Here is a 17,451-nt window from a genome sequence, read left to right as displayed (position 1 = left end):
CCCGGGGCTGTTTGGATGCATCAGCTTCAGGGCTGGAGGCAACCAAAGGCAAAGCAGGTGCAGCCCTAGGACTTGGGAAGGTGCTGGGGAAAACAACTGCCAGCACATGGAATAAAAGAGAGGGAAGAAAGCAAGGCCCCAGCTGCACAACTTGATCAAAGACCAGCAGAAATCTGCATGCTGCCAGCAAAAGAAACTGGCAGGGCAGGCGCACTGGGCAGCAGAGGTCTTGGGTAGTTCACTGCCAGCTTGCACTAAAGCAGATACAGGAAAGGAAAAATCAGTTATCCCTCAGCCTGAAGTAAATTACAAGATGCATCCCTCAAGAGCACAAGGTGAAGCTCTTGATCAGACAAGAAAAGTTGGCATGTAATTCCCCTTGATATCACCTGATTTGAATTTTAGTGCTTGTGAAGAGTGCCTGACTGACAGCTCTGGAAACAGCAGGCATCTCTTCCTGTGCAGGGGTGGAGCCCGCAGCCCCGGGCAGCCCCACGCCAGCGCTGCTGCTGGCTGTAAGCGCAGGGAGAGGCTGCATATCTGGGGAAAGAGGACATAGCTCATCCCCTGCTCTGTCCAGCCCTTGCACACCCACCAGAACTCGACATGCTGGCGCCAGCTGGTGCCTTGTGGGGCCACCCCATATTAGGCAGGAAAAATCAGGTTTGACACCAAAATTATAGGGTCTCCCAGGCTTATTAATCACATCCTTCTGACACCACCACACACCATGAGAACTGGGTGGAAGCTGCAGAGGTGGATGGCAGTGTGTGTTCAGATAGTGTCCCAGTACCCAAGAAGTAGTCTCTTGGACATCCATCCTGCCTAAGCACCTCTCCACTGCAGGTTCCACCATGGGGTGTACCAAAGCTAAACCCACCAGAAGCTCCACCACCACTGGAGCCCACACTCTTTTGTGAGACAGAAGTATCTCATTTCTGAGGATGAACTCCAGTGTATCCATCCAGAGCATCAGGCTGCTTATCCTGTGTTGCTGAATATGGGACAGCAATTGGCCTGGGAACAGCTGCAGTCAATGTTCAACATCAATGGTAAAAGTCAGAGAAAAAAATTAAATCAAGTCAGACTTGGATCCAGTAAGTGTACGTCATATAAGAAGCAAAGAAGGAATTGCACCTGATTAGATGCAAATGGAAAGACGCTAAACCCTCAGCTAATGTAGTCATCAGAGATCTGTTGACCTCTGTAACCAAAGTTCACTTAACTGCTGCCTCTCGCAGTTCACACACGTGGCTCTAACTCGTCTGCTGTGCAGTGTACCAACTGGAGCTCTACAACAAGGACAACAGGATTTGCTCCAAAACCAAACCACTACAGAGATTGCTTTAAGGAATTTCAAGGATAACTTTGACTGTTGAAGCTTCTCCAAATAGGACTGGTGCAAGCGTCAGGACTTGGCAAATAGCTCACCCCCAAGCAAATAAAGCAACACAGGGCTGGTAAAGAAGGCAGGTCTGCGACATTTCAGGTCTGCTTGTCTTTTTTCTCTACAGCAACAGCAAGGGACTTCGTAATTTCTGAAAGACTTGTGTACATTCAGTTAAAATAAAACTCCAGTGATGGGTTTTCCTAACCTGCCAAGAGGGAATACTTCTGACTGATAACGCAGAAATTGCAGGGGATGAGGTAGCTCAGACAAGGACTTGGAAGTGAGAACATTTATTACCCAGCCAGCCCCCAGGGTTTGTCCTGCCATTCAGTCACACCATGTGCCTTTGCACAGCCTTCACCAAAAGGCACTGCAAAGAGACCCAGCTTTCAGAGAGCAAAAAACGAGGCAGTTCTGAGAACGTTCACAAATCTGTGAGTTACCACCCTTCAGGTAAGGTGCGGTAACCAAGCATGCGTTTGATCGTGGCCTCCCCTGATTGCAAAGTGAATAAGGCTTATTTAAACTGCTGCTTTGGGCACCACCTCGTTTGAAGTGACGAGAACAGCATAAGCAAACACATTTTACTCTGCAGTTGCAGCCAGCTGAGAACATACCTGTGATCAGATCCTGCAGCTCAGCTGCCATGAGTTAGCTTTTGGTACAATCACTTGTGATCACATAAATGTCAAAGCCATCCTAGAAAACTGCTTTCCCACATGAGCTGGGAACAGGACTGGAAATTTTTATTCATTTATTTATTTTAAAAAGTGTTTTTCCTCCAGAAATACTCTGTGCTCAGGGTAAAACTTCAGGCTGTTCCTAGGGAGAGGAGACAGGAGCACATGTTGACTAGTTATGTTTTTCTGTAGGAAAGAATGGTTAATCACCTGCATTCCAGCACTGATCCCAAATACTCCCCTCCCTTGCTGTTTTTGCTTTTATCACCCTACAGCTCTCAATGAGGCTGAGCTATCAGTGGGTTTTGCCGCTACACAAACACACCTTGTCTCTACACTGAGAAAATTAAGAGGGATCAACAGAAGTTGCAAATACAGGATGTATTTGTGCATTCAAGCCCCATGTAGAGATTCTCATTTCAGATTAAAATGGCTTTAAATTACTGCTTAGTCTTCAGCCAAGAAAGAGCCCTGAGAAATGGTTCTTGCTGTGAAGAACTCTGAAGTTTAAGTAGTCAAGCTGGCTGAAAGCAGAGCTGTTACATCCACTTCACACCGGGGCAGATTAAAGTGCCCACCATCAGAAAGGGAGGCCCCTGCCCACCTTGGAGGGAAACTCAGATCTGCCAAGATCCAGCCTGCAAAAATAACATCCTTCAAAACAACCTTTGCACCTTTTTTTTCCTCTCTGGATGTTAGGTAAGCTGAAGAAATCAGAGAGAGAGAATACTGACAACATCTGCAAAATAAGAAGAAAATGGCTCATCTGGGATACACAGAAAAGGAGCCAGCATAGGGTGTGCAACCAGGAACTTCACTGTTGGGAGAAGCTCTGACCGGCCACGACAAGATCAGCTTGGCCAGCCTTTCATAGTTCCTGGAGGATACAGAAAGTCCTTGAAAACCATGAAGTCTCCTTTAAAGCACTTAGGCTATAAACAGAGGGATCACAAACAGAAAATCCACAAATACACCCTGGTTAGGAAACAGTTCCACAATTTGCCCTGTCTGGACAGATTTGCGTTCATTATTGCCTTCTCAGAGGAAGCACTGCAGAAAAGATGAACACTGCACAAGCCAGCAAAGCATCAGAGGAACTACACACCCCAGGAGCAAGTAAAGCAAGGGCTGTTAGATGCACAAAGGCACCAAGAATACCAACTCCTCTTGGAAACCGAGTTAAAACTGTCTCTGCAGAAGTGCCACCCCATGCTGCTAAAGCCTTGGCCAACAGCAGCCAACCCACAGAAGGCCAACACTAATGGTGTGCATCCCAGCCCTGTGATTAGATGAAACAACCTAAGAAACATGCTGCTTCTAGCCAAGGTAGACCACAAGGGCAAAGCTTACCTTCACTTCTGCCTCAGAGCAGTCTGCAGAGTTCAGTACTCTATTTCTCCCCTTTGCCCTGAAAATCAATGGCTTTTCCCCTCCTGGACAGGCTGCTTGTAGTCAGTCACTACCAAATTAGTGCCCAGTGGGGACAGCCACCTCCCAGGCTGTATCACAAGACAGTCACAGCATAGCTCCTATCCCAGGGGTGGCCACATTACTGCAGCTGCTCAATCAATATTCCAGACCCCTACTCAGTCTCATCATAGCAGGGTGAGCTGAGGACAAGACTGCAGCTTCCCCTCCAGACTGCCTTGCTCTTGCAGCTGCCTGCAAGGGCCTAGTTACTGAAGACAGAGCAAGCCCCAAGAGAAAGCTCAGCACTCTGCACTCACTAGAAAAGAGGCAGGAAAAAAGCTCAACAAATCTGTAACCTACTCCAAAGCTGTTTTCCCACAGCCTTACTTATACTGTCAGGTGGTTCTGCACACCTGTGATCAGGTCTACAGAGCCACTGGGGTCAGCAGAGAGATTAACAGGTTCAATATGGGTTCAGTAAACCTACACAGGTGCTCCAGTTCAGGGGGAAAGCAAGCTGAAGGGTCGGGTTGAGCAGAGGAGCAGGCAGCTGCTTTGACCTCAGCCACCTGCAGCGTATCGGTGGGATCCTGCCCTGCTCCCTCACAGCTGGGTGTGCCACAGGCACAGGTTCACCTCCCCCTTGGAAAATGAGGCTCCTCAAGCAAGCCCATCTTTGTGTACACTGAACAGCACAAGTAGCTGATGTGTGTGGGGTTGCTTAAAAAGAGCACAAATAGGGAATAGAAAGAGCATAATAATCAAGCTCCTTCTTTTAGAAACACACTAAAAATATACTCTGCTAGAGGAGATGGCACAACAGCTAAACCACCTGCTAGGAAAATAATACTCAGTTGCTAAACTGCCTAAATAAAAATGTACATCATTTAGAGACTGATTAGGGTAAGGATAGTTGGCATGGGTCAACTTTCAGGAAAAATCATTAATGCTTCAGAGTTGGCCCATTAGTGCCCCAGGGCCCAGCACCTGCTGCTCCACTCACAGCAAAGTCTCTGCTTTGTGGTGCTGGTAGAAGTCTGTGAGTGGCAGGTACTCATCCTTTCCTTCTGCCTCCCCAGCCTACCCTGGAGTTTGTAGCTCCCAAGACATCAAAGTTTGAGCTGTGACCTGTTTTTCACCACTGTTGACTCAAAGGGTTCCCAGATTTACAGCAGTGGAACATGCTACTGGGTGTGTAGCGTGTGCTCCTGCTGCTCTGAATTCACAAAGTGAGTGTAAATTAAGGACAGGATTCTCGTGCCATGTCTTCGGTAGCTGACAGGTGATCCCAGAAGGGTTGTGCTCTTGCCTTTGACCTTGCTAGTTCAGTGTACAGTGTCTTGTTTGTGTCCTGCTTGTACAGTACACTGAATACAGACCTGCCAGACAAGATCAGAGCTTAAATCAGATGTGAAGTCACTTAAAATATTATCTACATATTGCAAGAGCTCTGAAAATGATCAATATTACATATTTTGCTCACTGAAAAAGACTCTAGGATAGATTTCCTATGAAGCTGCTACAGCTCCAATCCAAAGCAATTAAAGTGAAGAAAGATTCCTTCTAAGTGGCACGGCTCAGAGCCCTTCACCTCCATCTTTTCGGGTATCTTTACGGGAACAAGAAGTTAAAGACATGCTTGCTACTTCTATGCTTGTCTCTTGCACAGACTGGAATTCAATTAACATTTTTCTGCAACAAACCTTGGAGAAGCACTTCAGAGCTGCTGCTCACAATGCAGAAGCAACCGAACAAATGATACTCTCATTAACGCTCTGCCTTTCCCTGCTGTGCAAGCCAAATCCTTGAACACTAAAAGCACCTCAGCATCAGCTGGGTTCACAGACATCCAGAGCAATTTTTCAAGCTCCCTGACTTTTATAGACCAGGGGGGAAGGGATTTGGTGTGCTTTAATCCATTCTATTATATGAACTCAGAAATGGTTTTCACTCTCTAGCACTATAAATTAAGCTGGCTGCAGTTATTCTATTCCTGATTAGGCTGAAAGTTACTGGCAATAATTTGATGACTATATTTGCTTGCCTTTTTTTCTTTCTTTCTTGTTTTCCAAACTAACCTGTGAATTTAGCTTCCCTAGTAGTAAGTAAATAATGCAATAAAACTGGAGATAGTAGCCGACACCGTCACATCTGGATGCCAGAATTCGTGGATGAACACAGTAAAAGCTCCTGCACCTCTCAGGCAGATTTCACTGCATTCGCTTCCCAGCTCTTCAAACAGGAAGAACATCTTGTATGAGAAAATCACAATTTTTTGCACTCCTCTATGGTTTTTTTAATCTAGAAGACTAATTACTTTTCAGACAGAAGTGAATTCACCTTTGCAAGTCATTAGACAAATACAGTCCCACCCATTTTAGAGACTGGAAAAGTCAGGTCAATAATCATTTCCAGATGGAGCTTCTTACCCTAAAAATAGTCCAGTCTGTGCAAAGCAAGCTACTATTAAGCACATCTAAAGATGGAAAAGAATCTGTTTTACTAGTGTACTCATATAAATATATGCAATTAGAGAACAGATTCCATCTGCTTCTGGCTCCCCTTCCTTTGCTCTGACCACCGTAACACTTTGTATCCTACACCCTGGTAGCGAACAGAGCGATGGTATTCTGGGAGCCTTATTGTGCCTTTCTCATCCATGTGAATTAATAAGTGTGACTTTGGTGATTAATTTCAGTACAAATTACTTCCCTGTATCAGCAAGCACAGCAGAGCCCAGCTCCAGGCTGGATATTCAGGGCCTTAACAAACATCATCTTTTAAAAGCTTCAGGAAAACCTGCTTGGGATCCCATCAAACTCAAGTGCCCATGTCAGTTATTCTCAATTATTCCAACTGTAAGGACATGTCAGGTATACAAAAGACGTGATTCAGACAGCATGACTGCCCTAAAATGATAACTTTATCACAATGCACTTCACTTGCAGTGAAAAAGCAATAATAGCTATTTTGGGAACAAAAGAAAAATACAATGGATCTGATGACTAAGTGTTCTGGTCCCCAATGTAAAAGCAAAGTAGATCCCTGTCGTATTTAACTTGATTCCTTTGAATTAAACACTTCCATTAAAAGTTTCCCACAGTAGCTTTAATATTTAATTATGTATTCCACCAAAGGAAGGAAAGAACAAAATCTTTGCAAAGGGTTTTTTTGTGCATGTGAAATATTTATCAGCGTATCTCTTTGGACAAGCATTTTTATCCCGCAGGCTGGGAAAAAGCTTCCATGTACAAATCAGTTTCAAAACATTCTATTTTACAGCTTGAAAGTTTTCTATACTTCAGCACCTCATGCCGTGACTTTGCTATTTCACTTGTTAATGAATGGTAATTAAATCTCTTTCGGCTGAAAAGGTTGGAGGGCTCCTGCTGTATTACAAAAACAATTTCTGAAAGTTACAAAAATGCCCAAGTGTCAAGAAATTAAAGAGTAAAGTTTGCCGTGTTTTGAGTCCAAGTTTGAATTGCTTGGAAGGATTTATGTGGGGAAACAGCATGTCCCAGTCAGTGTGTACAGTCTCCCCAGTCGAAAAGACATAATTATGTCACTTTGTGTCTAACAGAGTAAACAGAATTGCCTTCTTAATAACGTACATTGCGGCCACAAACTTCCTTGATCTTACCAACAACTGTAGCAAACACTGCATAAACTCTATCATATACTACCTGCACAAAGAACAGCTACAAGTGTGCAACTAAGTAAAGATTTGTTAATTTTGCATTTGCTCAGTAGGGCTTGAAACATCAACCTATTAATTTTTCTTCTTCTCTGTTTTCTCATTTCTTTCAGGTGCTTTGAGTCAGAAGACAAATGGAGCGAGTACTTACAAGAGAAGTAGACAAAGGAGAAATAACTACACATTAAGGCATTTTGTGGTGTTACAGTGCTAAATAGAGACACACTATCGAAGAAGAAATACCTGTGTGGTCTCCACTATGCAGTTACACCAGTGCAGGCTTCTACTGGCATCACACGAGCAGATTTGATGCACAGTTTGTTAACCAAAACTACATTAATTCTACCAAAAAATGTGTTTTCCTGAAGGCAATACAGTGATTTCAGAGGGAAAGTTGATTCTGAATTTCTTTTAATATTACAGTTTCTTAAACAACTCAGCACAAATAGAGTTCGGCCAGAAGCTGGGAACGGGAATGTGGTGAGATGGGTCCATTCCTAAGCTGTAACTTTGGGAAGAGGTCTGCTGAGAGCAAAGCCCCCTCCAGTGAAGCGAGGAACATCAGACCTGTGGTGTGGAAACTCAGGCTCCAAGTCAGTCACGACTCGCTCCTTCTCCCTTTAAATAGAAAGAAAGAAAAGGAAAATACATGTGCCATTCTGCAGCCCAGTGATGTTTACAAACTAAGGAAATCTGTGTCCTCCAAAGTTTCTTTGATGCAACCACGTATCAAGAGATCATTAAAAAATTGTTGATTAAAGCCTGTTAGGTTAAACCGCCAAGACTAGGTGTCTGTTTGGATTTAATTACAAGCCTACTGATGGGTTTTGGGATTATTAAAAATTAGAAATAAATGAGCTCTCTCTGTGCGACTCCCCAAAATGATCGGAGCACCTCATTAGGGCAAGTTTGTGCATGAGCTCCATGACTTCAGATTTCTAATCACCATCCCATTCTAGCTAGTATATGCCTGTTTTCAAACAAACAGCTACATTCATCAAAGGGAGATATTTTTTCTTTGTTGAATTTTAATGAATAAATAGTGTTATCTGTCTTCACTTTTTAACAAAGATCTAGTGATAATTACTCCGCCTGTGACATTTGCAGAAAATTAACAGTATGCTGTGGGTCCACTGACAGCCCCAGGAAGTTGCTCCATTTGAGGATCCAGGAGGGCTTGAATTTGATGACCTTAAGAGGAGGGAACAAGGCTTAGCTGGTTCCACTCCTATGAGGCTGGGGAGGGAAGCATAGCACAACAAATAACAAGTGCAGTGTTTCAAAATCACTGTAATATACCTGGAGGTCCTGGGATATTTAAAATTAACCAAGTGGAGCTTTATGACTAGTTTATCATAACAGCAGAGGGGTCAAGGCTTTACAAAGAAGGTCAGTGCCATTATTTTCATTTTACAGTCATTGAGGCTGAGACACAAACATGAGTGCCAGCACGCTTATGCACAATCTACCCTGATCACATTAGTGCCCTTTCTCAGTCCTGGGTAAGGGAAAAGAAAATGCTTCTTGGAATTAACATTCTTTTTGTCCCTGAGTAACTGTGTCGGGAGAGGAGGAAGTTCAGAGAAACCCTGTAGGATGACTAGTTATGCTTCTGTTTCCAAATTTAACTCATATGGAGGTGGGAGAAAAGGCAAAAGATGGGACAGATGAACTTAACCATGAAAACCATTTATAACTGTTTTTAATTGTACCACTGTAGCACTAACGGATGTGCCAGCTGAGAGCACTGAAAACTAACATGCTATATTTAGATGGTTCATCCTATTTCACTATTGGACTTCCAATTTTGGGGAGAGAAAATGATCGAGAGTCCGCGTTCGTTCCTTCTTCATGCTCCCATGGAGACAGCCAACAGATGTGCTCATCAGTATCGGAAAATTCTATGCAGCTGAATACTGTAATATATTATGCAGAATTAATGTGCAAGCAGCCACGTGCAAAAGCTGCCAGTTACTACTGACATCCCTCAGTGCAGTTATTTACATATATAGGACTGCAGCATCAGGTCTCTGGTGTGGATTTAAGCTTCATATTTTCTCACTGATCCTAATAAAGATCAAACTGGAACCCTGGTGCTAGAAGCAACTAGGAAAAGCAGTGAAGCAGAAAGAATGAAAGAAGTAGAAGGAGAGAATGGGAAAAGTGAGAAAAATAAAGGCTAAAACTTATGGGAAAGGCAACATTCAGAATCGGAGAGCAGAAAAAGAGGATTTCAAATTCACCAGCAAAATCCTAAACATTGGATTTTCAGCTCGAACACAAAACAAAGCTAAATTCCTGTCATCAGTCATTATATTCCTTCAGCATCTCATGGAAAGCTGCATTAGTTCAGTATCGAGACTTTAAATCACAAACCAGAACCGTCTTGTGCAAATCAATAAAAGCTTTAGATGATACCTTTGTCTGAGGTTATGTGAGAGTATTAATTCTCTTTCACACCAGGACAGTTGATAATGCTATTAATGCTATTGTCCTGACAGGATCCTGTTTTTATTAGCAAAACCAGCTACATTTATTTCAGACATGATGTTAACATTAGCCAGCATGATAGAGATCAAGTCAGTGGTTTGTGTCAGCTGCGATTTAGAGCAACTTGAGATTGCACGAGTCAAATTGCCCTGGCTCGCTAGCTAGCATCTACACCAGGCAGTGCCTGTCCAGCCCAGTCTGAGGTAGGAATGATGTGGAATGGCTCTGTGTCAGGGTTGCAGGATTCCTTGGGGAAGGACCTGGCTGCTCAACAGGCTCTCTCTATTGTAGGAAGCAAGAGACATGTCACGCACACTTGGCAGCTTGGAGAAGGAAGGCTGCACATCAAGGACATTTCCTTTGCACTCCTGCTGGTCAACACAAAGTGCAGTCTAGAGATTACAGAAGCTGCAGTTATTTAGCACTGATATGCCCATTTATGCTTTGGTGCGCATATCCTTCAAAGCAGGATGTATTCCAACAGGTTTGATTGGGGAACAAAACAATGAGGGACAGAGGAGAGCAAAGCCCAGCACCCGGCCACCGCTCAGCTGCCACGAAGATGAGAGAAATGTGAGTCCAGGCTGACAGTGCAGCACTGGTATCTTCTAAGCCTGAGGTGGGAATGACGAGATGCTGTCATCCTGCAGAAGCACCACTAACAGCATCTGAATGTACTTCCAAAACACAGATGTCACAAAGACACCATGCTCATCGGACTCTAGCCATGTCTGCCCAAAAGAACAACCTGATGGCTGAGCTGCAATAATGGCAGATATCTATCCTGACCCTATAAAGAGTGTAATGAGTCCAGCACTAACTGACCTGCAATACGAAATTCCATTCACTGTGTATGATTAACAGACCCCAGTTCAGTCACCATCACCTCACACAATATTTTTGTTTTACTTTAAAGCAGTTATGGCCCTAAGGAGTTGGGTTTTTTCAATAGTTACAACAGGAATTATTTCCAGGTAAAGTAGAACAACAACACATGGATGAATATTTTCTCATCTGATGAACGGAAAGAAACACGATGACAGGGTCCAAAATGGAAACATTAAAACTACTGTGAAGAGAATACTTAGCTGCTGGAAATGGATTGTCAGGCATTATGGTAGCCTCAGGTATTGATCCTAAAGCTCCAGGAAGGCCATTAGCACTGCACAACTGTTGCTAATTCCAAACATTAAGGTAACATCATGCAATTTGCAGAAGGACCAAAGTTACTGTTTATCACTGACTATTTTGCTAATGTAGTCATCAGAACTGTCTGCTGGCTGAAATATGATTAAGGAAGAAATAGATACAGGCAGCTTTGAATTATATTTAGCAACATAGAAATTGTTGGCTTTAGAGTGTGAAGAAGGGACAGGCTGAGGATGGAAAGGGGTGGAAGGACAAAAGGCACACGCAGAAAAACTTGGTAACGGGTCATGTCATCGGACTGCCAAAAATCTAAGAAAATTTCTTTGAAAGTCAAGTCCAATAACTATTGGCAGAAGTGACTAATAGTTTTGGTGTTCCAGCTTGGAGATTCATTATCAGAATAGTCTCATCTCTCAGACTGCAAATTAAGTCACTTTAATGGGCCAGAAATCAGGCAACTGAGATCCTAGTAATATCTTTTAATAAAGAGGAGTAGCCGAATGCTCAGTTGTGGACTGAGAGCAGCAGGGAGGTGCCATCAAACTGCTACTGGTTAAAGAGAAGACAACAACTACCTACAGGAAAATTCTTAGGCTCTACCGTCAAAAAAGTAAATCACGTGGCAAAGCCAGACTCTGAGCGTTGCTCACTTTCCTCTATCTGGATGTAGAAAGAGAACAAGAAGCAGATGGGGAGTGCTCTTCCCTGCAACCATCAGCAATGATATCTGCTGCCAGAAGGGGATATTCATCAGTCACAACGACCACATTTTGGAAACAACAATGGCATTGTTCTTGTGCCAGGATTATGTAGTTGCCACTTGAAGAAAAGTTGTCCCCCTCATCAGACACCGTTTCATTATAACTTGTAAAATGCATCGAGATCCTCATAATGTTTGAGGATCTCTCATGATCTTTGAAAAGTTCTGGCAGTCAGGTGAAGTCCCTGGTGACTGGAAGAATGGAAATATTGCACCCATTTTTAAAAAGGGTAGAAAGGAGGTAGGTGGAAACTACCAACCTTTCAGCCTCACCTCTGCGCCTGGGAAGACTGTGGAACAGATTCTCCTAGAATCTGACAGGGAGGTGATTTAAGGCAGCCAGTATGGCTTCACCAAGGGCAAATCCTGCCTGACCAACATAGTAGCCTTCTAAGAAACAACTACATCACGGGACAGGGGAAGAGCTATGGATATCATCTGTCTGGACTTCTGTAAAGCATTTGACACAGTCCCCCACAACATCCTTCTCTCTAAATTGATATAGATTTGATGGGTGGGCTGTTCAGAGGAAAACAAATTGGTTGGATGGTGGCATCCAGACGGTCAATGGCTCGATAGCCGGATAGAGAACAGTGACAAGTGGTGCCCCTCTGGGGTCCGTACCAGGACCAGTGCTGTTTAATATCTTCACCAATGACATATCAGGTTCAAATGCACCCTTGGCAAGTTTGCAGATTACACCAAGATGAGTGACAGGTGACATGCTTGAGGAACAGGATCCATCTAAAGGGACCTGGAAAAGCTGGGGAAGTAGGCCCATGTGAACCTCATGAGGTTCAACAAGGCCAAGTGCAAGGTCCTGCACCTGTGTTGGGGCAACCTCTGGTATCAATACAGGCTGAGGGATTATGGGATTGAGAGCAGCCCTGCAGAGAAGGACTTGAGGCTACTGGTGGATGAAAAGCTGGACAGGAGCCAGCAATGTGCACTCACACCCTAGAAAGCCAACTGTATCCTGGGCTGCATCAAAAGAAGCGTGGCCTGCAGTTCGAGGGAAGTGATTCTGCTGCTTTACTCGTCTTTCATGAGACCTCAGTCTCACGTACTGTGTCCAGCTTTGGAGTCCTCAGCACAAGAAGGACATGGACCTGTTGGAGAGGGTCCAGAGGAGGCCACAGAAATGATCAGAGAGATGGAGCATCCCTGCTGTGAGGACAGGCTGAAAGGGGTTGTTTGTCCTAGAGAAGAGAAGGCTCCAGGAAGACCTTATTGCAGCCTTTCAACATTTAAAGGGGGCTTATAAGAAAGATGGGGACAGTCTTTTTAGCAAGGCTTGTAGTGACAGGACAAGGGCTGATGGTTTTAAACTAAAACAGAGGAGATTTAGACTAGATATAAGGAAGAAATTTTTTACAATGAGGGTGGTGAAACACTGGACCAGGATGCCCAGAGAAGCGGTAGATGCCGCATCCCTGGAAACATTCCAGGTCAGGTCAGATGGGGCTCTGAGCAACCTGATCTAGTTGAAGATGACCCTGCTCACTGCAGGGGGGTTGGACTAGATGACTTTTGAAGATCCCTTTTAACCTGAACCATTCTGTGATTTGACATGAGAGACCAGCCCTGATTTCTGTCCTCTGGGCACCATCTCATTGGTATGAATAATTTAACCGGACTGCAGAACATGTCAGCAACATTTCTGCTGGGTGTTGTCCATAGATCATGGTAAATCCAGATCAGAGACCAGACTGAAGTAACATGAAGTATAGCATGCAGGAAAATCAGGCAACAATATGATATCACCTTAGTCAAATTTGGCCACATTTTGATCCAAAGGATAAAGCAGCATCTAAAAAAAGCCCCCTGTTTCATGCAGAAAGTTGTGTAATCAAAACTGTGGTTTTCCCATACTTGGCCTTTTGTTCCTTGCGTTTCTGAGACAGGTATTTCTTCTTCACATTCAGAAGCTCGTTGGCAAGTCTTTCAATTTCATGTCTGTATTCTTGGGTCTGTGATTCATACATAGTCAATTCTGAGGACAAAACCTAACAAACAAAAGGCAAAGGCAGAAACGGGACATGTTAGTTTCACTTACACATAAGTTAGTACGTTTAGAAGCACTTCTTCCTTTCACATTTAGCGACAGAAGACATTTTCCACCACATCTCATTTTCTATCATGATGTTTCATTTGACCACCTCAGCTCACCTAAGACCAATTTACAAAATTAAAGGTTATGCTATTTAACTACAATAAAACATGTAAAATATGCTCCAAGCATTATGGGAATTGTATTAATACAGATACTAGCTCTTCTGGGACAGAAATTTGGGTGGAAACCCAAAATAAGGGTCTTAAAAATAATAAAGTAGGGATATATTTAATAATACCGGGGTTTATTCACAGGGATACACCTTGTTACATGAAGTAATTCAATCTACACAGGCAAAGTAGTACCAGGCAGTGTAAATATTACTACAATGCCGCTTTCATGTGAATCAGTAAACTTTAAAGAAAGTAGGAGCATGCACAGTGTGTTTTCCTTCTTTAAGAAGGAGAATAGCTTGACCTGGCACCTCAAAACGGCATGACGCCAGTACCTACAGCACACCCCATCTAAAATACACACCAGCAACTGATTGCACTAAGGCCAAATGGGAACTGTATGGAAAACTTCAAATCACATTCAGTTTAGCTAAACTTTGGCTTTTATTTTACATTTTCTGCATTGTTTTTCTTCTCCATGGAAAGCTAAGATTTGCATAACAGCCTCTTTGTTTCCTAAGGGCCCATCTGCTCCTGCATTTTTTCTTCATGGTTAGTATAGACATGATTATGATGCAGTGAACAAGAGATGATGACTTCAACAAAGAGAGGTGCTGGAAGTAGATGAACTCCTGGGGAGACTGATCTTTCATGCAGGCAAGAACAAGGGAAGATCAGCTTAATCTATCAAAGAATCACTTTTTAATACCATGCTTTCCAAGTTTCACACAAAATCCCTTCAGAACCAGGAAATCCTCTCTTCTAGTGACATGAGAGGAGTTAAGACAGGTTACTCCTGTCACCCCTATAAAAGTTCCAAGTCTAATATACATGTACATATTGCAAGAGAAATAACAAGAAATTAAGACTGGATTCTCAATATATTCCTACTAGATTGTTAAAAAGAAAATGAAATGGGTTTGATTTGCTTATTAAAGACCTCAATACCCCAAGAAAAGGGAAGGAGAATAAGCTTAATGGAAAATTAAGACTGTCCCAGAATGTCCATGCACTGCATTGTGCAGCACACTCACATTCTAATAAGATTTTTCCCATATTTTAACAAAACAAATTAAAAAAAAAAAATCCTTCTACTGCTAGCGGTTCTCCCTTGGGGAGATGCAGTATTAACCTTACTTTCCTGATCTAATATACTAAGGCATGCACACTGTTCATGGAAAATCTTCCTGAAGCCTGGCTCCCCAGGATCAGAGGTGAAGTCATTCTGCAAGCCTGGCAGCCCACCAGCCAGAGACAGAGAGCATCGCTCACTTTCAGCTGTTTAGTTTTCTCGCGGAGAGTGTGCCGGTAGAGCTGCAACTGTTCTGCGGCTTCAGGCCCAGGCTGCCGGGCCAAGACGTGCTTCAATTCCACATACAGTTTCTCCTTTTCCTAAGAAAAAGACAAGAGAAAGAGCTGTTATAAAACTACTAAAGCAGCAGCACAACTTGTGATGAAATCAACCTCACCGAAAAACGCAACTCTATCAGGAAGGTGTTTGCAGAAACAAATCTGCCTGTGTGTCAGTCTTTCCTTGCTAGCCATAAGGTATTTAAAGTTGTGGTAGCAGTGGGAGAGCTCATTAAGAGAAACACCCAGCTACTCCCAACCATAAATGCAATACTCTTAAACTGTCATCAGTGAGCACCGTCTACCACAGAGAGTACAAAACAGTCACTGGAAGAGTATGCAGGGGTGGGAAATTAATTACTTGTAACCGTGCTTATTGCAATCTTTCTTCTTATGAGCCATGTTGCCTTACATTGAGGATCACAGCTTCACCCAACAGGATGTGAGCAGGCTATGGAAATGTCAGGCAAGGACTGTACAAAAGAGTAACAACTTCTCCCAAAGTAAACCCTGCGTACGCACACACACTTACACACACACACACATATATATGTAAAACCTTTCAGTTTAACTGCAGGGGCCCTGGGAAAGGGAAAGAAAGTATAAAGAGCAAGAACTACGACTACTACAATTACCACCAAGTCATTTTTCTTTGTCACACGTCCCCTATTCCTTCATGTTGGAACAATATATTTGGGAGAATTGGATACAGCAATGCCCGGACAGGAAACACATCATGGACCCACTTACAGCTTTCTGTTCTGAAATGCTGCTTTCAACTGTGTTTTGAGGACGTACTTGTTTTTAGTCTGAGGAATAAAGCTCTGAACAAAGCCATCTTCAAAGCTTTGCACATTAGAATATTTTAGTATCTATTCTGTCAGACTAAGGTTATCATTATTTAACATTATTTAGCAAGATCCCATCCTCGTCTGGTACCTGGAGAGCTGGAATTAAAAAGCAGGGTTATTTGGCTGGAAGTCGGAGTAGCAGATAAAAGATTTAACTGAAGAAGACAAAAATGACAAGTAGGAGGTAGGATAGGTGATTATTTACACCGTCTTTGACAAAAACCCTTTTTGCTGTCTTATTTTTAAGCTCTGTCTTCCATCGATGTGGGAAATGGTGCTATCAACATCACCTAGAACTGCTACATTTGGCCTTGCTCAGAGGTTGACCCAGGATTTTCAGAAGTGGCTTGTTATTTTGAAGATGTAAAATTCTCTGTGTCCAGTCTTCAAGAGTATAAGGAGTCTGGAGGTTTTATCAGCATTTTCTGAAAACAACGTACTATAATGGTCATAAGTTTGGACCTAAAAAATAAAAGCATTTTGAATCATAAATAACTTTTGCAAGCATTGCCCTTAAACTCTGAATATTACTGAGGAAGAGTTCCTTATAAACGAAGTTGTTCAGGTTTTCTCTGGAAAAATAAAAAACTCCTCAGACTTAGACTGAAATTTGCACAGTGGTAAAAATTACATTAAGAATTTGTTCTCAGGAGAGTTGTTATGTCACTACAAGTCCTTCCCACTATCACCTTTTCTTTCTGAGGAACTAAAATTTTACTGCAAGTTAAAAACAACAGCAAAAGAAAAATCTGCCTTGTCAAAATCTGGCTGGTCAGTATTAACATTCCACCCCTGAATGTATCACACATTTGTATTTCGGAAGAGTGTAATGGTAATTTGGATAAATATGGAGCAGTTGATGGATTGAAGGTCTTACGTGCAACTGTTTTCCAATTTATTTCTCTCCTAACCCTCTACAAGGGCCAACCAAGCTCTTCAAACGTTGTGCAATGGTGTGTATAATCACCCCATTTAGAGACAAAGCATGCAATTCTATTATAAGGAGAATCTATCTTATGCAACAGAGACTCGTTAGCTGTCCAGTGTATATTGGCTCCATAATACAACAGAGGCAGAACCAGCTGTCTTATAATGCACATCCTGTCCTTCCTTGCTAAACGCTGTCCATCTCTTTTACATCTAGTCAATTAATTTGTCACTGCGTTAGAAGCACCATATGTCAGCAAAACGTTAAAAATAAAACCTGGGTACTTCTTTCCCCATCAGCAGAAGTTTGTACTCATATTTACTGGTTGGCATTTCTATGATTTCTGACATTATACCCCAGGAGGAAAGAAAAAAATAAAATCAATCAATTCATTTCAATTAATTCTAAAAAAAACAACCACCAGAACAAATCTAAGTTAGTCACAAGATACATGGAAGATAACTACCAAAAATACATTGCTTACAGCAGGCACTGTTATCTCTACACATAAGAAATCAGG

General features: G+C 42.7%; 1 protein-coding gene across 1 annotated transcript in view; it reads right to left on the bottom strand.

Annotated features, from left to right (window-relative positions):
* Window positions 1-7,674: 7,674 nt before the first annotated feature.
* Window positions 7,675-17,451, bottom strand: part of CFAP58 (cilia and flagella associated protein 58) — a 59,739-nt gene continuing 49,962 nt past the window's right edge. Inside the window, exons 15-17 of the mRNA XM_010136312.1 lie at window positions 15,075-15,194; window positions 13,449-13,582; window positions 7,675-7,795 (exon numbers count right to left, since the gene is read on the bottom strand). Coding sequence (XP_010134614.1) covers window positions 7,675-7,795; window positions 13,449-13,582; window positions 15,075-15,194 — 375 coding nt within the window. The remainder of the gene's footprint in view (window positions 7,796-13,448; window positions 13,583-15,074; window positions 15,195-17,451) is intronic.

Source organism: Buceros rhinoceros, unplaced genomic scaffold, assembly GCF_000710305.1.
Source record: "Buceros rhinoceros silvestris isolate BGI_N320 unplaced genomic scaffold, ASM71030v1 scaffold7525, whole genome shotgun sequence".
Taxonomy (NCBI): Eukaryota; Metazoa; Chordata; class Aves; order Bucerotiformes; family Bucerotidae; genus Buceros; species Buceros rhinoceros.
The sequence above is the reverse complement of the archived record's forward strand: the minus strand, read 5'-3'. Positions and strand labels throughout refer to the sequence as shown.